Genomic DNA, 24,975 nt, shown 5'->3' with positions numbered 1-24,975 from the left:
ATTAAATGAAGCATTTAACTACACAGAGATAGTCCTTGACTTATGAACACAGTTAGGACCAGAATTTCTCTTGCTAAGCAAGGTCATTGTTAAGTGAGTTGCATCCAATTTTATGAACCTTTTTTCCCCCCACTACAGTTATTAAGTTAATCATATGGTCATTAAGAGACTTCCAAGTCCCCCATTCACTTTGCTTGAAGGAAGCTGGCTGGGAAGGCCACAGATGGCAATCACATAAACCCAGGATGCTGCAACCTTTGTACATGCCAGTTGCCAAGAACCTGGATTTTGATCACATGACTGTAAGGATGCTGTGGTCAGAAATGGGAGCTCAGTTCAGAAGTTACTTTTTTCAACATTGTTTTAAATTACAACGGATGATTGTAAGTCAAGGATTACCAGTATATACCATATTTTTTGGAGTATAAGATGCATTTTTGGCCTCCTGAAATCCCGTCCCATGCATTTCATTTTTCATAAAAAATTGACACACAGAGGGTTTAGGAAGCCTGCAAAGTGCTCCTGGGGGCTGGGGAGGACAGAAACGAGTGAAAACGAGTGAAAAATGGGCCTGTTGTTTTTCAAAAATGGGCTGGTTTTTGCCCTCCCCAGCTGCTAGGAGCACTCTGCAGGCCTTCCAAACTCCCAATTTTTTGTTTGTTTTTGCCCTTCCCATGCCTCCGCAAAGTGTGCAAAGGGTTTGGGAGGCCTGAAGAATGCTCCTGGGGGCTGGGGAGGGCAAAAACTTTTTTTAAATTTACCTCTTTAAAATCTTGATGCATCTTATATTCTGGTGCAACTTATAGTCCGAAAAATATGGTAATACATTTTCAGGAAGATTTTAAAACGAAGGAATGTCTAAGACATGACTATCAAAGTGTTAGTCTATTCTATGGACTTTGGAAGCCACTAAGACCTGAGCTGGAACTTTATAATTATCCCAGTAGTATATCAACACTTTTTTTTTAAGTTAAGGGGGGGGGGTGTCAGTTTTGACAGTGTAGCAGTATTACCTTCATCACTCTGAAGTAGAGAGTGGAAGTACCAAATAATGACAGCTTTCAAAGCATGGAACTGAAAGAATGGAAAGGTTGAAAGTTATTATGAATATAGAGATATTCATGATAACTTTCAACCTTTCCATTCTTTCAATTCCATGCTTTGAAAGCTGTCATTATTTGATACTTCCTATCCTGGTCATCAGTGGAGGAAATTTAGGGTTCATTTCCCTACAATCTTGATTGCTATGTTTGAAAAGACAGTCAATGTTCTGACCCAACACTCCACTCTAGTAAACATTTTCCAGATCTCTTTTTACTCATAGGTTGTAATTTGTGCATTTACACTTTTCCATCTCGCATAAATATTGCTGATTCAATCCATTTTTTATAACTCAAATATCTGAATTAGAAATGCCTGAGGGAAATGCTGATAACTAGGATATTGTAACTGGAGACCTATATCATTACTTGGCTAATATATAGCAAACCAGGAGCTCAGCATCCACCTTAAAGGTTACAGGAGTCAAGAAACAATCTTTCATATTTATGATTAGTAAATATATTGGTATCAGGGTCTAAATCTCCCTGGTTTATGTATGTCTTATGACCACAACCTGTAAGCACCGAGGGAAAGTGATAGCTAAGACTATGAAATATATTTATATCAGTATTTATTTCATGTAGTCAGGGAACAATAATGCACAGTATGTTTGCCAAAGAATATGGAGAAAAAATTACTTACTTTCATAGTGGATTTTGAATCCGTTATTAGATCGACTATTATCTGTTGTAAACAGGAGATAAATGAAATTGCTGCTACTGAATAAAAATTGAGGGACTTGTGTACCATTGTAAGATCCAAGAAGTGGTGACAAAAGATTTGGTCCATCATGTACTTCAAGAACATCGTAATTGAGTTCTGTCTGGAATCTAAGTTGGAGAAGCACACAGAGACATAAAATATAATCAAAGACTGCATGCTCAGAAAATTGTTAAACTTACTGTTTGAAAAAATAATAATCTTGTTTTCTAGGTCCTTCAAAGTCCTATTCCAATTACATTTTTCAAATACTAATGATGAGCAGAGTGTATTTCTTTATTTCATCACTGTTCTAAACCATGGCAAATATTACTATAGCATGTCTCAGAAGTCCATATGTTTCTGAACAACTTTAAACACATGCATTTTGCCTCTCAAATGTGCAATACATCAATTTCACTTCTATGGTGATAGTGTTTAGTCACTTTATTTATACCCCTTTATGCTGTTTTACAAGTGGACTGTATAATGCGGGAAGTCATGTGATGAACTCACAAGGGTTCTCCCAATCTAGAAGCTAAGCTTAGAGGAAAAATCCTAGGAGTATGTGAAATATTGCCAACTGAAATAACTTTTGCAAATTTTATTTATAGATCATCCTTTTTCGGGTATTTCTTTGAGCACATCATTTTAATAAATGTTTTACTTGAAGGAATTTGGCTAAAGTATACAGGTCGTGTCCCAAAGGCGCTTTTTCAAGAGGCAACTGGACTTTCTGGTATTTCTTTGAAGATGTTTCGCTTCTCATCCAAGAAGCTTCTTCGGGTCTGACTGGATGGTGCGGAATGGAAAGATTTATATTCCTTGCAGATTGCTGGTCATTTGCAATCTTTTAGAGAGCTGTTGAGACCACTTGGGGGGGAGGGTTATCTGTTTTCTCAGGGTCACCTCTTGAAAAAGCACCTTTGGGACAACCATGGCCTGGATAACTGAGAATCTCCATTGATATATAAGATTTTATTTTGTTTTGAGCTGACTATTCAACTAGCTTTAGTTTGAAGTTTTCTTGGCAAGATTTTGGAAGTAGTTTGCCCTTGCCTGCTTCCTAGAGCTGACAGAGAGTGACTGGCCCATGGTCACCCAGCTGTGTTTATGACAGAGGCAAAACTAGAACTGATGTTAAATCAGTTTCTAGTTTGTTATTACAACAAACTGGCTCTCTAAGATATCACTAGGGTTGAACCATTTTTAGGAAGACTTGTTAAGCTACCGAAATACATTTCTCAAGTTGGGTGCTGAATCATCAAAGTTCTATGTTGTCTGAAAAATTCAGCATGGCTGCCTCAGTTCCTGGTAATCCTTGAGCTTATTGCATGTGCCTGCAAGTAAACAATGTGTTCTAGGATTGTTGTTGAAATAAACACAATATGCTGCCTATGTACAATATACTACACACAATATACAATATACACCAAGGATATCTACAAGATGCGATGAGGGTGAAGAAAGGCAAGGTGACAGTCACATGGAAGCCACAATCAAAGCTTCACCCCCTTTTAATGAGTGGGTGAAGATTAAATCACATGGCCAGGGATGCTACCTTGATATTCCCTCTGACTGAGTAGCATATCCAGAGTCACATTTCAGGCCCTTTGGAGTTTACGTCTTAGGGATACCCACATTTGAGGACCCAGAGCAATGTTCTGACTCTGTAAAAACCAGGGCTGTAAACCCCTTTGAAACAATATATGTCTATTGCTATTGCTACAATATTTGTTGCCAGTCCAAGCAAGCTGTCAGGCCTGCAGCCATATTACTTTTGTATCTTTGGCCTGCCACATTTTCTATTATTCTACTATGTATTTCTATTGTGGGAAAATGGGAGGAGCAATTGTACAGAGTTAGATGCTATGTAGCCATAACAAAATTCTTTCTAGAAAACCAAGGTCATCCTTTTGTCTCTGTACCTCTGCACCTAACCGTAACTGGATGGATGGAACTGCCAGCATGGCAGTGGAAGATTGGACCATGTGATAGACTTGGGGGTGTGGGGGCAAGATCGTGAACTTTCAATTGGGTGGGGAAAACTGGGAAGCTTTCAGATTTGGGTTTTCCCAGATGTGCTAGCATGGCTCTCTTTATAAATTGGAACTTTGAGCAATACTTTGCCTTGGACTCTGATTTAATTTTGGATGCTATTTGGAACCCTGACACAAGCATAATCAAGTTATAATTTCCTACTGACAAATCTAAAGCAATACACACCAGAAACTGTACATGACATTTCACATTTAATACCACAAGTCAAAAACTAATGCTTCTACAACTTTACCACATAAGAATTGTAGCATTTTAATTTAATTCCTATACAAATGTGACAATTGAAATTTATTGTGTTTTTACATTTCCATTTTACCATGACTTAATCTCAGTTATCACAAGAAATATGATAACATTAAATATTTCGCAAAGGCAAACATCTAGAAACCTGTGTATAAATATCTAAGTCTGGACATTTATTACATTAGATTCAGTCAGGATTTGAATCAAGTAACTGAACATAATGAAGCTTATCTAAGCCTGTTTGACTAACTGAAATGTTATTGGTTTCTGTATCTTCATATATGTTTATCATAACTGAACCATTTCTTTTACCTCAGAATCAAATATTTATTGAACAAGCCATAATGCAATGTTCTAAAAGTAAAAATCTTATGAAATAAATATTAATTGAAATTACTGAAACAAAATAATATCCAAGTAGATAGCATCAATGTACGAAGACGGAACGTTTTGATCTTAGCCACAACACAGTCTCACTACAAATTTCTCACTTCCAATTTCTTCTACATCCTGTGTAAGATGGATACGCAAATATTTTAATATATTTGTTTCTTAAACAAATTTACATGGCTGCTCATCTACCTGAAGGATTTCTGGGTGAGAAATAAGATTTTTTAAATATATATATATTTCAAACAATAAACCTAAAATAAAAAACAACAAAAAACACATTGTGGTCTGGATAAAACTTGCATGCATTAATCAACAATACCTCCTAGCTTCATGAACAGGTCTTAACTGCTTTCCTGAAGGCCAACATAATTGAGACCATCCATTTTATCGGGGATGCCTATGGAATAAGGCAGACACCACAACAAAAAAAGACACATTTCTGTGTGTCTTTCAGCAGGTGCACCGTTTGCCAAGAGCATGTTCCCTCTGCCAAACCTAGTAGGATGAGCAAAATGCATCAGTTCCCTGTATGGCTTTAAACCTGATGAATTGAACTCAGAAGTCTATTGGGAATCACCACACAGTAGCCATGTTATATGGGCATAATATTACTGCCTATGCTGCTGCAGTTTAGAACAGCACAGCTTTTGCATCAGCGGTTGATTTCACAGAAGCTAACCACTGGTTCGCCGCACATGCACATGCTCACTTTATGAGCCCATAGAGGGCATAGAGCCGGGGTGGTTAGGTGGGGCAGTCACCTGCAGGTCACCACTATCAGTTCACTTGAATCGGCCCAAACCGACTGAATACCACCTTTGTTCTGCATGCTCTTCAAGCACATCTCCACATGGAGTGCATTGCAATCTCTAATTGGGAACTGGGAGCTCAGTGATTCATGAGGTTAGAATACTGGGCCGATGATTGGTAGCCTCATGTTAAAGACCTGTTCCTGCTGCAGGGCAGGGTGAGCTCCTCTCACATGCTTCAGCTCCCACCAACCCAGCCATTTGAAACCAGGTGACAGCAAGTAGATCAATGAGTACCACTTTTGTGGGCAACTTCACAGGGATGGGAAAGGAGCCCCCAACTGGACATCCTTTAGACAGAGGTTATGTCACCAGCAAATCCTTTCACCATTCTTTCTGACATGGAAGTTTTAGTTTGGGAACTGACTAAATCATGAGTGATTATGAGCAGCAGATCCCAATCTAAGAATGAGCACAACTTGCAGACAAGATGGCTGTGTGCAAAGGCTCTTCTAACCACAACTGCCACTTGATCTTCAAGAAGAGCTGTCAGTCCAGAAAAACCTCAAGATTGCAGACCAAACCTAACTTAACTTTTTTCTAAACCACTCAAAGATTATATTGTGAGTTTAAAGTACCTTCTAAACCATCTCTTTTGGAAAATAAAACATAGATTTTTATTGAATTATTACAATATTCTTTCAATGCAGCTGGTTTTTAATGTGCAATCTGTCCTCTTGAACTTTGTTTACTGAAGCTGAAACTGAGTGTCTTGTTTTTATAGAGAACACTTGATGAATTATTAAATCGGGCACGACTGAATAGCAATTTTCTCTACTCCCCCACACCCACTAAGAAACAAACATCAAAAATGGGAAGAACATTACTAATGCTAACTGTTCTGCGAAGACAAGTATTTTCACTATATTGCCTAAGGCAAAATTACATTTGAAAGAGTAATGCATGTATCTGATTCAGCAAATGATTTCTTGAAAAGTGATTCAATATATTAATTGTCAAATGCATATATGCCTCTTCACTAAATGATATTTCATGGTGAAAATCATACTTTAGTTATAAAGAAGCATAAGCTCAGGTTAAATATCTTTCCACAGCAAGTAGCAAAAAAAAAAAAATCCTCAGTATCCAAGCAACTAAGAAAATCCAAAGAACATTAAGTTTACCTGTAATCAGATTTGAAATATACAGTACAATATTATTCCGTGGAATGAATTAATTGTTTCAAATCCAAGATCATTAGTCTAATGCAGTACTTAACAACATGCTGATTAACTACTGGCATTTAAACTGTAATGATTATGTTTCAATTGTCACGCTAAGATAAAAGTTCTAATTCATATTACCTTCTCTAGTTGTTTCCCATTTTTGTGAAAATGCATCAACCTGTAACATTTAACAGATCATGTCATCACTTTTCCAATTGAAGTAAAAAGGGAAACATGTTTATGCTATGGAACTTAGAGTCTTATTCGGGATCAGTTGCATGAATTTTCAATTTGAAAGATAGCTTTGAAAATGGATGTCAGACCTTCTACAAAAATAATAATATGTAAATTAGATTTTATTCACTATGATTTTTCAGTTTAAAGAATTTGGCTAACCTGGATCATTTAGCCAAATGCTTAATATCAAAAGCAGGGATTTGCCTAGATAGATTTGCATCATTGAAAAGGAGAAACAATATAGTGAAGCAGTCATCTAAGCTAAATTTCCAGAAAGAATGTTTGAGAATTATATCAGTAGGAGAAAATTTGTAGGGGTAACTAATTTTTCTTCTCAATTCAGAGAAAGAAAGAAAAACGGATGAAGTCAGACTACCTTTAAACTTTTAAATTCTTGGTTATTCATCCTGTATGGATATCTCCACTGTCGTAGATATCTAAGAACAGACACTAAGGCTACAGTAAGAATAAAAACAAATTGTGTTCCATTTTGTATACTATTGTTATGTACTACATATATTTAAATAAATATATGTAGTACATCAAATGATATTTGGAGGAGGAAACAGTTCAAGAAAGATTCTTTTCCATCAAACATTGAACTCTGATTATTAGGAGTAGCTGCAGTTTGGGTGGTTAATTGTTGTTATGTTTTTACTTCCTTGTAATGTGATGAGAGTCTGTGAATTGTGATAGGCTATAAAAATCTATAAAATAAACTAACTTTTCAGTTCTATCTTAGCAAATTACAATTTCTGTGAATTTATTTATTATGGAAAAGTTCCATGAGAAATTTTGTTTGCAAATGTTAAAATAAACTATTTACTTCTTGGATTTTTCAGTGTTTAGGATTAAGGGCCTTTTAGCATGTGGTAAAGGAAATGTATCTATTATAGACCAATATTCCCTTCTACATGAGAAAAGTAGAACAGGGTGGGGCAATCTGTAATTCCCACAAGGATCCTTCAGTGCGTTTTTCTTTCTTTTTTTTAAATATAAGAATAAGAGTATGTTTGGGAAAGCTTCACATCTCCATCTCTACCTAATCAAAAGCAGATGTTTGGTTTGTGATACCAGTATATTAGATGAAACCCAAATACTTTGGCCACCTAATGAGAAGGAAGGACTCATTGGAGAAGAGCCTAATGCTGGGAAAGACTGAAAGCAAAAGAAGAAGGGGACGACAGAGAATAAGGGGGCTGGATGGAGTCACCGAAGCAGTCGGCGTGAGCTTAAATGGACTCCAGAGAATGGTACAGGAAGGCCTGGAGGAATCCATGGGGTCATGATGTGTCGGACACAATTTCACAACTAACAACAACAACCAGTACATTGCAAGTTGTGCTGACTAGCTTCCAAAGAATATAGGGGCAAAGTTGAATCTCAAAGCATTGCCTATATATGAAGTAGAGAACCAGAGGCTTAGAGAAAGTGAAGTCAATTTAAAAAAGGGAGAAGAAGAGGAAAATAGCAATCAAATGTAAATTTCCCTCTTTTAGTCTTTCTGTTCTTTCCCTTTCTTTCCATCTTTTTTGAGATACGTCTTTTAGAATTATAAAAAAGAGTTTTGAAGATGAATGAGAAAAGAAACAGCAGTAGCAGCAAGAACAAAGCAGCATAATTCCAAAACATCTGGAACATCACTTGAACACCATTTCCATTGACAAAATCACAACAAATCATTTGCAAATGGCAGCTTTACTTGGAACAGTTTACATCCTACAATAATACCTTTGATACCATCAAACAGCAATACCTGTCTATTCTAGGTCCTTGACAAATCCTGTCTAAACATTTGTCAATCCACACATACACACAATTTTTTAAAAAAAATAGTTACTACTGTTATGACATGTTTTAAAATGATACATTTTACATACATATACCCTCTGGGATTGGGCGGCCTAGAAATTTAACAAATAAATAAATAATAAATAAATTTTATACTATATATTATATGCTTTTATCACTGGACGGAATATGAAGCTATCATGATTAATTAGTAACCATCAGGATATTTCAGGTATCACAAAGGAAGGTTGTGTTCTGGATCTACACATCTAAGTTGTTATTTATTTATTTTTATTTATTTATTCATTTATTCGTCAAATTTACGGACCACCGATCATACTCTCAGTGGGCAGTACCCAATACAAAACTTTAAAACTGTATAAAAATACTATATTTCAATAAAAGGAGGCAAGTTCCATTGGGAGACTTAGTTTGTGGTTATTATGATGCCTTAGACAAGCAAGACAGTACAAGCAAAAAAAAAAAGCTTAAAAAATTTAAAACTAAAAACAAATATTAAAGAAAGAGACAATTTTCTAAACACCTATGTATGTATTCTGTCCTGACATTAGAGAATCTCGATAGATGCCTTTACTATAATCTAATACCCTGTATATAAGTACATCCTAATTGTAGCACTATCATTAAAGTATGTTACAGAATAGTGGGGAATTCACACAGAATTTTCAAAACCTGTATGTTCCATCACTTTGAGCTTACAAAAGAGTAGCAATCACTCAATCTCCATCAAACCCTTAAGTCATGAAATTAGAGTAAATATCCTTTATCACTGAATCCATTGCATAACAGTGTTATACATTCAATGACCCAGGCACCTCTACAAGTTTTTCACTGAAGTACAAATAAAAGAAAACATGATTAACAAAAATTGGCTTCTGCTACAAAATCAATAATAATAAAAGCTTTTAATTAACTCCAGTTTCAACAGACAAGGTGTTTTTACCAGAGCATCTTAGAAAAAAAAATGTAAGAGACATTCTTAAGCATTGCATCCTTTGCAGAAAATTCTCTTAAATTTATGTAACTATGTCAATTTGCATCACTGTGTAATTATATAATTGCATGAATCACCCATTTAGACTATTTGTATCATGAGGTCACAAATCATGAAAATCACTGTAAATATCCTGATTTGTGTCATCTGTAATGATGTCATGACAAAAAAGAACATATATCAGTGCAAAAGACTTTTGGATTTAATGGACGTTCAGAAGCAATGGACACCTCCCTCCTACCCTGCGGGTCCATTAAATCAAGGTTTTGTTTTTCTGCTGTAATCTCCTGGCCATCACTTTAAAAGTTTAAAAAAAAAAAAAACAGAAGGAGAAAAAAGAAAGCTTTTGTCAAGACCTTTCAAATGTAATTTTGATAGAGTGTCCTGGTTCTGCTTCAATCACCCACTCACAATTCAAGGAGTCTTTATAATAGCCAGGCCAGCCTGGGGAAAGGATGACTCCACTGGGGGCTGCAAAATGTCCACCACATGGAGCTATAAAGAAGAAAACAGCACATTGTTATTATCAGGGTAGAACAGTCATCATGCTCAGATTTCTGAAATAAAAGGAAATCAGTAGAAAGCAAGGCTGGAAAGAAGGAACTAGCTTATCTTGAGAACTTGAGTCAAAGTGAAGTATAAATCAAGCAAAGTCAGAAATAATCTAGTGGAGCCATAAACTGGCATTGCAATCCTATACAGTAGAATAACTATTTATTATTTAAAGATTATTGAGTCTGTCGTCTGAACCTCTATCAACACAGACACAGACTTCAACGGATAATTACAATTGCAGAAAAAAACAATTGCTACCAATCTGCCTTCCATCAAAGACTTGTATACTGCCCGAGTTAAAAAGAGGGCTGTGAAAATATCTACAGACCCCTCACACCCTGGACATACATTGTTTCAACTTCTACCGTCAAAACAACACTATAGGGCAATGCACACCAGGAAAACTAGACACAAGGACATTTTTTTTCCCTGAATGCCATCCTTCTGCTAAACAACTAATTCCCCAACACTGTCATATTACATACTAAGACTGTATTACTATTATTTTTTCTCTTTCTTCCTAGTATCTATTTCTTCCCACTTATGACTATAACCATGTTGCTTATATCTTTAACATTTATATTGTTTTATTTGTTTCCTAGTATAATTTAATTGCTTATTAGTAACCTATGACTCTCACTAATTGTTATATCTTATGATTCTTGATAAATGTATTCTATTTTATTTTTCTCTATGTACAGTGAGAGCATATGCACCAAAGACAAATTCCTTGTGCGTCCAATCACATTAGATAATAAAGAATTCTATTCTATTCTATTCTATTCCATTCTATTCTATTCCATGCTACGCTATGCTACGCTATGCTACGCTACGCTACGCTACGCTACTCTGCTCTACTCTACTCTACTATATTCTATTGTAACAAGTCCCTAGTTCAGAATTTATTACTCTCAGGAGTAACTGAGAAACAGGAGGGAGAATGAAACATGGTCCTATCCTACTATCACTACTATAAGTTTCAAAATTTTGTTGCCATTTCTCAATACCTCCTTCCCATGATTCGTTTTTTGGTTGTTGTTGTTTTTTGAAGGGGAGGATATTCAGTTTCACTTCTGAGCTATATTTTTATATCCCATCACAACGAAAAAGCTACAAAAGCAATGTGCTTTTCTAAAGAAGTCATTAAATTACTATACTGCAGTATGGGAATATTAACACTGAATGCTCTTTCATGTTTATTACAAGGACTATTCAAACTGTTGCCTAGAAGCAGTGGCACTCACAACCAGTAAATCCGATGAAAGCTGTGTTGTTCCATTGCCATTTCTATGTGTGTCATGATGTCATATTTGAAGTGATTATGCTTTCATCAACATGCCCATCCAGTGGTGGGGTTCAGCCAATTCGCACCACTTCAGGAGAACCTGTGGTTAAGTTTCTGAGCAGTTTGGTGAACTGGTTGTTGGAAGAAAACATTAGGGCAGAGAACCGGTTGTTAAATTATTTGAATCCCACCACTGTGTGATTCAAATAATTTAAGAGCAAAAATATTTTGTTCTTAAAAAAATATCTCAATTTGTCAAAACAAAACAAAATATGTAAATAAAATATTTTAAATGCTAAAATGTGCTTCATTTGTACAGTACATTTTACACGCTCCAACCTCTTCTCATACATCTTCCTTCACAAAATTGATTGTTTTCACATATACACAGCATACCCTCATACCTGTCTGAAATGAAACTGAAAATAATTCATACTTTACAGCAATGGACTTTATCATTCTATCTGGAGCCCTATTTAGTTTCATGAAGCCTGAACATGGATTCTCCCTCTCCTATCACTCCCACTCACACACAGCAAAGAACAGCTAATTTATGTGAGTGACTCAACAGCAGGTTCTTGTGAAAAAAATGATAGATGAATGGATTCTGAAATGGCAACAGCTCCTTTATGTATTTATAATATTACTATTATACTTACTATAATATAAAAATCAGTAGAGAAATCTACTTCAGTAAAATAAAACATGTGCTTGGATTTGTTCTTATAGGGAAATATATTTTCATGAACTAATATCTATGGAGATTCTCAATCATCCAAATCATGGTTGTCCCAAAGACACTTTTCCAAAAGGCAACTGGCCTTTTCTTTTCTTTTTTTTTCTTTGAAAACTGAAGAAGCTTCTTGGATGAGAAGCAAAACTTTTTAAAAGAAGGAAGATAAATACAGTCCTCTTTTGGAAAAGCACATTTGGGACATTTTTATGAACAGGCTGGGCAAGGTAGTTTGTTGTCAGTGTGCCTGAAAGAACATACAATTTAGATTTTTTTTTAAAAAAAAAATGACCTGCCATTTTTTTGGCTGTGTGAACATATCTCTGCATGTAAAAATGTAAGACCATAATTGTCTGCTGTATTTTGTTCTTCACATTGATCAATGATGGGTCAGGGTAGCAATGTACTATTTAGACTCCCCATAATTGGCCTTGAGTGCCAAACTGACTTCAATATTGAAGAGTATGAAATAGATTAATGTTTGAACAATGTTGCATTAAGGATTAGTTGGTGTCTCCTCAATGACTCCCATTCATCTTTATTAAGTGATGTTATGAACTCTGAAGGCAACAAGCGCCTGATAGATTGTAACCTATAATTGAGGAGTCAATAATTTGTTAGTGTTAGAATATTCATGACTGGGAGAGACATGGTAACAAGGTCAGCCAATGAATAGGCATAGCAACTAAGCCAGCCAATGGGAGCTTAAACAGATCTGAGTCTGTGTTGAGAATCAAAACTAAAACTACTCTATCTGCTCTGAACTCCGAAGTGAAACTAACTGTTCTCTCCTGCTTGTGTTCTGCTTATAACTTCTACCACATTGAAAGAATCTGCTATTTGTATTGTACATTTATTCATCTGTTATTATGTATATAAAGAAGTTAATGAATCCAGTTGAATCAGTTACCTGTGTGTGATTTCTGGATTTGATTTTTATGCAACAAACTCTGACTGGAAATAATAGGTCAAAGTCAGCACAGAGTGCCAGTTTTGAGAACAAGGAGATGAATTCTGAACTTGGGAGTCAGTTAAAGCTTAGAATGTGTCATCAGCTAACAAAAGCTTAGCAGCAGAAACATCATATTTCCTTGAGTGAAGTCAGTGCCATCTTATCTGATATTGAAAAGGCCTAAAACTCTGTGGCCTTCTCTGATGGTTGGAAACATTTGCATGTTGCTACTCTGTCTGGCACAGGACAGATGACACATATTCTATGTTATGGTAGAGTGATTTTTTTAAAAAAATATTATATACTAGCTGTACCCAGCCACGCGTTGCTATGGCCCAGTCTGGGTGTAGTGGGGCGTCAGGTGGTTGCTGCCCTTGGTCAGGACTCAGGGCTGCTGGGGTGGGCGAGGCTGGTTGGAAGGGATGGTGCTGGGGCTGTCGGCCTTGTGGAAGTTGTTGAGCATCTCCTCGGAGGAGCTGCGCTTGGGCTCCCCCAAGTCGGTGGCCTGGGAGAGTGAGATGTCCAGGATCTTGAAGGAGGAGAAGTCCTCGGTGTGCTGCCTCACAGGGCACCCAGGGGCCATCCCAGGCCCGCTGCACCTCAGGCTGACACCGCCGCTGCCGCCCCATCAGAACCGCCTTGGTGAGGCCATAGCTGGCTCGCTGTGAGGGGGTGAGAGTGCACGTGGCTGGCTGGGCTGAGGAGATGCTCCACTTCCGTCTCCTCTGGAGCTCTGCTGGGCTGGCCAGGGGTAGGCTGGCTTAAGGGCCGGGGAGCCAGCCGAGGGATTGTGCAGGTGGTGCCCCGCCACACACAGCAAAGGCCCAGCGGGAGGGGAGGGGAGGGGGAGGCTGAGGGGCTTCGGCTCCCCTTGGCAGAAATAGCCAAAGCTCATCAGAGGAGGGGCGGAAAGGGGAAAGGGTGCGGCTTCAGGCCAGCCACACATATAAAGGGACCGTTGGGACGAAGCTGGAGAGAGGCCAAAGTGTTCCGAATATACTATACTCACTAAATGAACGCTATGGTAAATGACACAGCTCAATTCCAATGTAATGTCACACGAAATAATTAAATCAAAATGAAAATAAATCAAAATCTATGAAAATTCAATATAACAATGCAATCGGAAACATTGAAATGAAATCATGAAATATTTAGTATAGGGTGTGTTGCTTTTACGTCCACCAGATGGTGCTGGTTTTCAAAAAAGCATATTTTTACAAAAAATGTTTTTACCTGTCACAGGTGTGACATCTATATAATATACAGATATAAAACCATTCGCGTATTCAAATGCAATGTTGTGTCAAAATTTCAAAGCAATCGGTGAAGAACTTTTGGAGATTAGCGATTTTGAACAAACAACCATTACATTTTTATTTATATAGAATATATAATTTTCTTTCTAAATATTTGTGACTAAATATTTTCATTCAACAATCTAGGAATATCGTAAAACCTGGAATAGTTTTTCCTCCTAATATTCCTTGTTTTGTACTATTATTATGTTTTTGTTTTGCTATTTTAATAGTTGATGTTCCAATTGGACGAATGTTAATAGTACACTCTGATGTTTCCATTGACAAATTCTAAAAAAGATTGGTTCAAATAAATCCTTGGAAGGATTTATTGGGCTAATCTTTAAAAAAATCTTATTCTTTAACTACACATTATTCCTTTAATGAGACATTTGTCAAATCTCTTTTCAGATTCAGATAAGGTTCTTTTTATCCCCATCTGTTTAACAAGATAAAACTAACATTTGAAAAAAAAAATATTTACAAAGACATATATTTCCATATGCACAATATTTTTTGTTACAAGACTTTTTACCAATTCAGACAAAAAAACACCTCTTTAAATATTAAAATAAAAATGTTATATTAGATATTTTCTAATCCTCTGAAACAGGAATTTGTGTGATGAGAAAGATGATAGATAGATAGATTTTAGAAAACTAGCAGTTTCCATTTGAATGTTTGAAAACCTTTCAATTAGATAAAATCCGACCTGTCGCTATATATACCCAAATAACATGGGATATTATTTTACTTGCATTTAATTGATTAAACATGCTAGAATTATAATTCTGAATGTTATCAATGTTTCACTGAAGTTTATCTGAAGCAGAAATAGCTTTTGCAAGAGTGAGCATTCCTGAAATCCCATCAAAACACAATTGTTCAAGTATCACAATCTTAATCACATAAAATTACATTTACTATTGTATTAAAAATAATACTTAGTGTAGAAAAATAATTCCTAACATGATAACATGTTATTTGCTTATCAAATAAGAAATGGTAGAAATATCTGTTATATATTCCCAGGAAATGAATTTTAAGTAGAAGATTTCATGTAACTGGAAATACTTTTGTGCCTAATATGTTTAAAATGTTATAAATAATTATTTAAAGGACTCCGTTTCTATTATCCTTCAAAACAGCCAAAGCAAAACATTGTTGTTATATTAAATTGACCATGATAGGGTATATTACTAAATTAACTGAATGATTGAGCACAACATTAATAGAGCACTGCTTTAATTTTAATGCTACATTAAAAAATAAGCTAAAACTTCAAGACATTTTAATTTTTCTTTCATAAATAAAACAAGGATTCTATACTGTACCACTGATAAATGGAACAAGATGGCCTTCCTGATACCTACACAGAGTGCACAGCAGATATTTCTCTTTGTGAATATCTGCCACTATCTAGGATTGAACTAACAGTCTTCTGATTGTGAGGCAAGAGCTCTACCTCTATGCCACCATGCCAGTCAGTGTAAAGATATTTGAGTATTTTAGGAAAAATAGATTTATGGACCAAGCTGTTTCACTTGAGAAATATGGAATCCAAACAAACATGAAAAAAGGCCAGCATGTATTTAGCTTCCTGTACCAAATATTTAATATATGCAATATTTAGATTATCATCCAAGATAATCATATCAGATGATATTTGCAAATTTCATCATCGTCATCATCATGACAAAAAAAAAAAGGATGGCTGTGAAATTCACCTATTAGGTTACAGATTAAGAACAAATATACAACCTATATTAACTTTAATACAAAAACTATTTAATAAGTTACAAATACCTCCACACTTAGGGATAGGTCCACTCCACATGACTTTACCATCCATCAAAACACAAGTAATTGTTTCAGTTCCTTGAGTTTTAATAAAACCATCTTCACAAATCACAGAGATAGAACTTCCCAGTTGAAAATTGTCTCCAAATCGACGTGCATTGATTGGTATACCAGGATCAGGGCACTCATTATGTCCAAATGCTTTAAAATACAAAGAAGATAAGGAAGGAATAGGGGAAAGATTTAAAAATATCAGTTATATTTCAAAGTTATTTGAGCCCAGGTTTTATATATTGCATTTTTTTCTTGATTTCTAAATTAATCAATATTGATTCTACCATAGATGCACTATCCTTCATAATATACTAATTTCCCCTCAATTATATTTGTTGCATTAGTTCCACACTAGTTGATGAATAGTTTCAAACATTGCTTTGACAAGTTTTTCCTAATTTTCACATTTTAGGTTCATTTCTCCTCCACTGAATAACTGAACTATAAAATTTAAAGGGAAAAATGGGTAGGGCTTGATTTTAAATGCTTTAATTCAAGAAGTGCAAATTAGGTTGGTTGATTTTATAATTAAAATTACTCTCATGTTCTTCTTTGTATGTGGGAATGACATTTCAGATGATAGATAGCTAGATAGCTAATGTGTTCCTTGGTCTTATTTTCTTTTGACCCTCAAAATAAGCACTTGGCCTTATTTTTGGAGAGGTCTTATTATTTTTGAGGTGCAGGAGGAGGCAAGGTGGTCACCTCATGTATGCTGTTGTGTTGCAATATTTTTGGGGAGGGCTTCTATTCAGGGGAGGCTTATTTCAGCACATGTCCTCAAAAGCCCAATTGAACTTATTATCCAATGAGGTATTATTTTGGGGAAAATAGGGTAGCTAGATAGTTAGATAGCTAGATAGCTAGACAGACAGACAGACACTGCCCAAGGCCACATTGGTGTCTGTTTTAATTTGGTAATTATGTGGTAAATTCCATATTCAAAATTTAGATAAGTCCTAAATATGGCAATTGTTGGCAACTTATGTTGTATTCATATATAAGCAAAGTAAATTGATAATCTTGCCATTTTTATTAAGTGGATGCAAAATTAAAAAAACAAAAACATTAAACCTAAAGGCATCATTGTAATAATTTTGTAACACATAAAGTTTTATGTTCCAAAGCAATAAATCACCATAAAATTACCCTTTAAGTAGAAACCCCTTCTTCTATTCATACGTATGAGACAGAGAGTCAAGTGTTGACAAAGTCAAGTGGCTTGAGGGCAATAGCAATTTGTCAAACAGTTCATAATTTAAAAGCAGAACAAGAACAGTGACAATTTCTGATTCAGGTTGTATATTTTTCATCTCTCTCAGGAGAGAAAGAGAAAAGGAGAGAGTGAGAGAGGAAGGAAGAGTGATCAGTGCAACTCTAAAGAGCTTTTGCAATTGTCTTCAGTGTTTGATGATCCACAAGTATTATAATTCACCTACAAGAATGACTGCTAATAAGTTAACAAGTATAATTATTTATATAAGATAATGCACAAGATCCAATGGTTAATCGTTGTACAGTTACATTCTAAAACTCCTGTATCCTTTAAAAAAAATATATTAAAAAAATAATTTAAAACATGGAAAGGTGTCATTCAAGTTTAAGAACAAAGAACTGCTCCTAAAAATGAATTTTAAAAGTTCACTGGGAAAGAACTGTAACTTAATTTAGGATAACATTTGTCACTAGGCAAAAATTTGGAAACATGTCAGAAACAAAACCTGAATCACTTGTGGCATTGAAGTAATTTTATATAACAATCTGCTATGACATCCATCAGAGCCCATTTAAATTTAATGTTCCACAATTACTGTTTGACAACATAGGATTAACAGCTCTTGCCACTGGTGTCACTTTGGAAAAGGTACAAAGTTATATTATTATTAATAGCATACAGTTGTGTATTACTTTACATTAATACAAATTTATACATTGCAATAAAATTAGACATCCACTCTCTCTGCCATTTTTATAAGGTGTGAGAATATTAACATAGTTGTTTTTTTTTTTTTTGGGGGGGGGATACTGTGGCTTGAAAAGAAGAATGAAATAAAGCCAAGTATTCATCTCATAGCAAGTCTGTTTTGTGACACAATTGTACTAGAAGTAGATACTGCAGGAAAGCAAATTAAAACTATCAAAAATTAATAAGATACACATTTGATATGGTGGTTCCTAGATGAAAACAGAAAGAAAGAAAGGAAGAAAGAAAGGAAGGAAGGAAGGAAGGAAGGAAGGATGGATGGATGGATGGATGGAAGGAAGGAAAGAAAAAAGGGAGGGGGAGGGAAGGAGGAGGAGAGGAGAGGAAGAGGAGAAGAAGAAGAAGAAGGAGGAGGAGGAGGAGGAGGAGGAGGAGGAGGAGGAGGAGGAGGAGGAGGAGAAGGAGAAATTAGGAGACACCATAATACGTAGATTAATTAATATGGTATGAATACTAATAGTACTAACAAAAAAAACAGTCAGTCAGTCAGTCAGTCAGTCAGTCAGTCTGTCTGTCCCACCATCCATCTATCCATCCATCCATCCATCCATCCATCCATCCATCCATCCATCCATCCATCCATCCATCTATCATCTATCATCTATCATCTATCATCTGTCTGTCTGTCTGTCTGTCTGTCTGTCTGTCTGTCTGTCTGTCTGTCTGTCTGTCTGTCTGTCTGTCTGTCTGTCTATCTATCTATCTATCTATCTATCTATCTATCTATCTATCTATCTATCTATCTATCTATCATCTCTGGAAAAATATTAATAAATAAAGGCATGCATATAATTATTAAATACATAATAAACACTTTTACTCACTGTTATAGGTGATATTAAATCCTCGGCCTGACATTGAATGGTCAGCTTGAAATTCCAAGCGTAAAATGTGGCTGTTACTAGTCAGATGGGATGGCACTTCAGCTCCAGTGAATGTGCCAAGTATTGGAGAATCAGGAGAATCACCGTCTTTAATTGCAAGAAAGTCAAATTGAGATTCCAGGTCAAAATCATTGAAAGACAGATGAATGCGGCTCCCAGGGTCTGAGATGACTGTCCAGATGCAATTCAAATTATTCCCATATCCTTCTGGGTAGTCAGGAGACAGAACAGTTCCCATTGGTGCCGTGAAATTGGATAGGCAAGGAACTGTCAAAAGTCAGGAAAGAAATTAGAAAAGAGATAAGAACCCAACTAAAATTGATATTCTGAGCCCTTCCTCTCAATATTTTAGTTCAATATTCTTATTCATTCATTCCTTTATTGAATTATTTTTCATCATCCCTCTCACTAGTTTGCAATGAAATAAAATACAATGTTGCCATACTTCCCCGGAGAATTATCAATTAAAATGATTGATAAATTAATATCAATTATAATAAATATATTTATAACTTTTTAAAATAAACTGATAAACAATTAAAAATGGTTTATAAGGATTGATTCAACAATCTTTTTAAAAAGGCAGCCCAAAGTTTATGGGTATTGTTTAACTCTAAATTTAGCCCCATTTGCTGAATTTAGAGTATAAAGTATGCATTAGCAGGAACCAGTTATCTGGTTCCATTCATCCTGGAAAAAGTGCAATATTTCATTGAATGAGAAGTATGAAAACTGAACCAAACAGCTATTACTGAATGGAAGAGAATATTTGTAGCTCAGGGTTGAACTGTGGAGTTCCCAGTGTCCTCTGAGCTTGGTGGGTTTTTTTGCAGACATTTTGTCACCAAACTAGGCTACATCATCAGTGCTTAGTACTGAACGATTAGGATTATAAAGAAAAGAAGATCCTTCCTAGTCTTAGTCTCCCAATAAAATATTAGGGATGCAAAGGCCTTCCATTTTTTTAAATTTTTCCTTGGTTTAAGAAGCTTTATTTTTTTTAAAAAAAAAAAGTATAGGAAAAAGGGCAATGATATCCTATCATTTAGATAATTGATTATTTAGATTGTTAGATATACATGATGATCATCCCCTCCTCTTTTTCCTCCCACTTCTCTGTTCAGGATCTAACAGTATCTTTGGCATGACTTGTAATTTGTAGATGTCCTTGGCATCCTTTTCTTGTCTTTGTTAATACCTATTAACTGTAAATTGTAGAAGAAAGCATGTATTGTATTCTGTTACAATGAAATGAAAGTAGGCTTTATGATTTACTCACTTAGTGCTAAATATACCCACTTTCAAGCACTGGGGAAATCAGAAATTCACGCAGTTCAAATGAGGATAGAGATTTATTGCAAGCTTAAGTTCCCTACAAGAATCTGAACCACTAACAGTTGAGAGAAATTAATGGGAGTTAAGAATAGAAAGTCAAGATGGGCTGGACTTAGATCTCTTGTGGGCACGCAGGGATTCGTGACTAACAACACATTTGACCCTTCCCTCCCTCAGAATCAGCCTGGTTATCTCCCCTTAGAGGGAGGAAGCTATTCACCTGCACAATCATTCATCATAAAGAGACCAAAATTACCATAGTAATTTGTAGGTCACAAATATGCAGGACTTGGTTTAATTAGGATTTTTCAAATGTCCTTATTATACAGGCAACATTTTATATTAATACATTTTACCACAGTCACCATAATTACTACTAATTTGGTTTCCTATATTGCAGCAGTTGGGGAGTTATTATATAACTAACAATGAATAAAATAATAAAATATCTTATAAAATGCTGAAATACTTCTTTGGCTTTCTCCAAACCTGCCTAACCCCCGGTTATATAGCATTTTGTTGGTTGGTTGGTTGGCTTATGTTAAAAAGGTGGTTTTTGGTCTGGGTGCAATTAGTGCTAGGCAAGCAAAATATAAGTCTCTAGGATCATGTATGCACTAAAAGTGATTTCTCGATGGTGCACAATTCAAAGAAATTGAAAGAATATACAATTTAATTGTACGTCAACCATTATTAGGAATTTTTTTAGCAACAATCCAATCCTATGATTGTCCATAAAAGTATGCATAAGATATATTATAAATACTGACATTTTAAAAAACCAAATATGGTTTGATGAAACCATAAACATGTTTTCAAAAAGATGTCAACATTCTAAGCTATACACCCAATTGAATCGGCATTCCGACACATGAGACACTGCCAAACAACCCTTTATTGGCATTTAATGAGGTAAAGATAGTTCTATGGGACTTTCACATTTCAGCATCATAAGAAGGCTTGAAACTCCCAGCCCACTTCAGGTGTTCTGAGTCATGCTGGTCAACCAGTAACTTCCCATTGATCCGGTCTCAGCAGAAGTTTGTTGTTACAACCAGAAGTGGTATTCAGCCGGTTTGGATTGGTTCAGTTGAACCAGTAGCGGAAATCGCAGGTGGGCCTGCCCACTTACCCCAGCTCTATGCCGTCCAATTTAGGCACATTTTTGAGCCCGGGTACATGCACAGAAGGCATGCGTACGAGCAAAGTGCATGCACAGAAGGCTGGACACATGCCTGGAAGGCGCACACAATCCCGCTTTGCATGCATGTGCATGCAAAGGAGGTGGGCACACGTGTGGCAAATCAGTGGTAATGAAATGTGCAACCCTCCGCTGGTTACAACCTTGATCCCCACGCTGGGTCTGACCGTTGCTATGTCTAGCTAGTTAAAGCATCACACACCACAACAACCCCCTCTGTGCTTCATTCCTCATCCCCCTCCCAGGTGTGGCAGCAACAAAACAGAGCACAGGTAAGCATGGCTTTGACCGATGCTGTTTCAAAAGTTGACAAAAGATTTTAGTTTAAAATGGTTTTTCAGTAACATATACATACAGTAAGTTAGAAATTATTGGAATATATTAATTTATACTCACAAATGCATATAGGGATGTTTGCTGACCACTGGTTGTTCTCTTGACAAACAATAGTTTTTTCTCCAATCAATTCAAATCCAAACTGGCATTCAAACCGCAACACATCATGATTGGAAAACCCATCTCCTTCTCTGATGCCATACAACGGTGTTCCTGGATCTCCACAACTTTCTTTTTCAATCTCTGTTTAAAAAGACACAAGTTACTAGTCAATAAACTAACTATACCAATTTGAATGTATCAAAGAATATGAATCGAAGTGCAAATATCATAAGATACTGACTGTAGCACTAGCACCTCTTATCTAAAAAGTAAAAAAAAATGTTGCAAATGCACACGCACATCCAATGAAAAAGGAAAGTGTTTTAAGATTTACATTGCCAGAATTATCATATATATATATATATATATATATATATATATATATATATATATATATATATATATATATATATATATATATATATATGTCTTCCTTTATTTATTTATCAGCACAAATAAAAACATATATATATATATATATATATATATATATATATATATATATATATATATATATATATATATATATATATATATATATATATATATATATATACACACACACGCATAAATACATAAATACATACATACATACATACATACATACATACATACATATGGGAGGAAGTTCACTACTTCCATTCTCTGTCCATCGGCTCGTCACAAGAGACCATCCATACAGAAACCCAATATTTTTATTGTTGCCTTTGTTACAGTTAAATCCATACTGGATTTTCAGATAACTCATCACATGAAATTATTAGAAATCCCATGATGAATTTCTATTTGCAATCAAATCTAGTTACTGCATTGGGTCCAATGAGCATAACAATATAAATGAAATCTGATGTATCTCCAAATTAGCAACCCACATGAGATATTTCTCTTCCTCACACCACATGCTTTACTGGCCAAATGTGACTTTTAAGGTCTGGATTTTGTTTTAGTAGAACAAAAAGATAAGAAATTCCAATTGTACAAGGAAAGGCTTTCAAGTGATTGTCCTCAACTCTATGTAAAATATTTATTAAACTAATTAAATCTCTGTATTATAAAAGGAGACACAGTATGGAAATGGAATTGGAAGGCAGAAAAAGAAAGATCAATCATTTTGAAGCATGGGGAGAAAACACATTGGAGAAAAAGAAAGAGAAGAATGAAATCTATTTTATCAATTACATTTCTCCAACAGTAGGAAGGATGTACACACAAGACTAGTCTTCTATCTTGTTCAAAATAACTTTGGCCATTTGGCAAAAAAGCCACACACTCTTTTGATATCTCCTCTTTCCACTTCATGTATCCTGATTACGTTTTTGACATTGTGATTATGATTCTCCAGTTTATCTTAACAACTTTTTTTCCATGTATTGCATTCTATATGTTAAAAGTTGTAAAGCTAGTTGTTCTGTTAAAGGGCACATTTTTTTCAGAGGTAATGTAGAAGTCCATTGAAATAATGTAAAAAAAAAAAAAAAAACACTAGATGGAAACAGAAAGACCAGAACATGCTGTTTCCAGTAGTCAAGACCAAGATAAGCAGGGATTAACACCAGAGACACAATCAGAAAACAATACTGTAATCAAGGAACAACTAAGGAGGGGAACATCCCCTCCCAATACAAGTAGAGAAAGCTACTGTATATAAACAGGAAGCAAACCCCACAATCTCTAGTATTGAAAATGTTACCTAGTTCAGAAATAAAATGCCTGCAAGGAAACAAACAAATTGAGTGACCTTCAAGGACTCCACTGAAGTCGCTTTGAATTGGAATAGTGGAAAGATGTCAAGGCGTAATATCATTTCTTCCTCTTCCTCCTCCTCCTCCTCCCTACTCAGCAGGTTGAAAGGGAAGATACTTGACTGAATCAATTGTCTGAAGAAGAATTTGACCAATGCCACAAACCCCAAAACCAGATTGCAGACTGTATATTTGATTGATTTTGATTTTGATTGATTTTATTATATTTCTATGCCGCCCTATTCCCAGAGGGACTCAGGGCGGCTCACAAACCAAGTAAGGGGGGGGGATACAAACAGAAAGAAAGACAACAGACAAACAACAACAACAATGAAAAAACAATCAACAGCCACACAATTTGAGCGGGGACGGGAACTCCTCAGCCCCAGGCCTGTCGGAACAGCCAGGTTTTAAGGGCTTTGCGGAAAGCCTGAAGAGTGGTGAGGGTCCGAATCTCCATGGGGAGCTCATTCCAAAGGGCTGGAGCAGCCACAGAGAAGGCCCTCCTCCGGGTGGTAGCCAATCGGCATTGGCCGGTGGATGGAATTCGGAGGAGGCCTAGTCTGTGGGATCTAATCGGTCTGTTGGAGGTATATCCTTCTCTAAGAAAGCCACATGGGAAAATAAGAGTTGTTATCAGCTATATTCCCTTTATTTTGTTAGAAAGATATATTAAAATTCATTTTTTTAAAAAGATATCCTTGTCTTAGCTAGGATGATAATATGAAGATTTGAAATTCATTTGTATAGGTTTTTTTAGGGTGACAAGGACACAGGAGTGAAATCATTGAAAAAAAAAACAATAAGTAAGATGTCTCCTAGAATTTGTAATCTTAAAAAAAAGACTTGCACCACTAAATAAAGTACAATAGTACACAAAAATAATATTTAAACCTCAGAATATTGTTCAATTATTATCATACTTGTTCCTACAATTTTATCCAGCTCATAGCAAACTATTTATACCATATTCACATAAAGCTCATACTTATGCATTATATATTCCTGTAAATAACTGTTTATTGACCACATCATTCAAAGGACTTCTCATCGGAATTCCCATGATCTCACTGTAATCTAAAAGACAAAAAGAGGATCTCCTGATTATATGAGCTCAAGGACCCTTTTAGAAATTCTCTCCATTTAAATTTTCCTCTAATTTTCCACCTATTTATATTAATATAGATAAGATCTTGACA

The 24,975-nt window shown here is 35.6% G+C and overlaps 1 protein-coding gene across 1 annotated transcript in view; it reads right to left on the bottom strand.

Annotated features, from left to right (window-relative positions):
- The window catches only part of CSMD3 (CUB and Sushi multiple domains 3), a 669,496-nt gene that overhangs the window by 235,663 nt on the left and 408,858 nt on the right, over positions 1–24,975 (bottom strand). The window contains exons 14-18 of the mRNA XM_087706764.1: positions 21,993–22,175; positions 19,001–19,327; positions 16,145–16,339; positions 9,872–10,010; positions 1,744–1,931 (exon numbers count right to left, since the gene is read on the bottom strand). Coding sequence (XP_087562890.1) covers positions 1,744–1,931; positions 9,872–10,010; positions 16,145–16,339; positions 19,001–19,327; positions 21,993–22,175 — 1,032 coding nt within the window. The remainder of the gene's footprint in view (positions 1–1,743; positions 1,932–9,871; positions 10,011–16,144; positions 16,340–19,000; positions 19,328–21,992; positions 22,176–24,975) is intronic.

The sequence above is a fragment of the Thamnophis sirtalis genome, unplaced genomic scaffold, assembly GCF_051295495.1.
Source record: "Thamnophis sirtalis isolate CommonGarterSnake01/CBP01778 unplaced genomic scaffold, rThaSir2_p1.2 scaffold_2, whole genome shotgun sequence".
Classification (NCBI taxonomy): Eukaryota; Metazoa; Chordata; class Lepidosauria; order Squamata; family Natricidae; genus Thamnophis; species Thamnophis sirtalis.
Note: the sequence above shows the minus strand (reverse complement) of the source record. Positions and strands in the feature narration are given on the sequence as shown.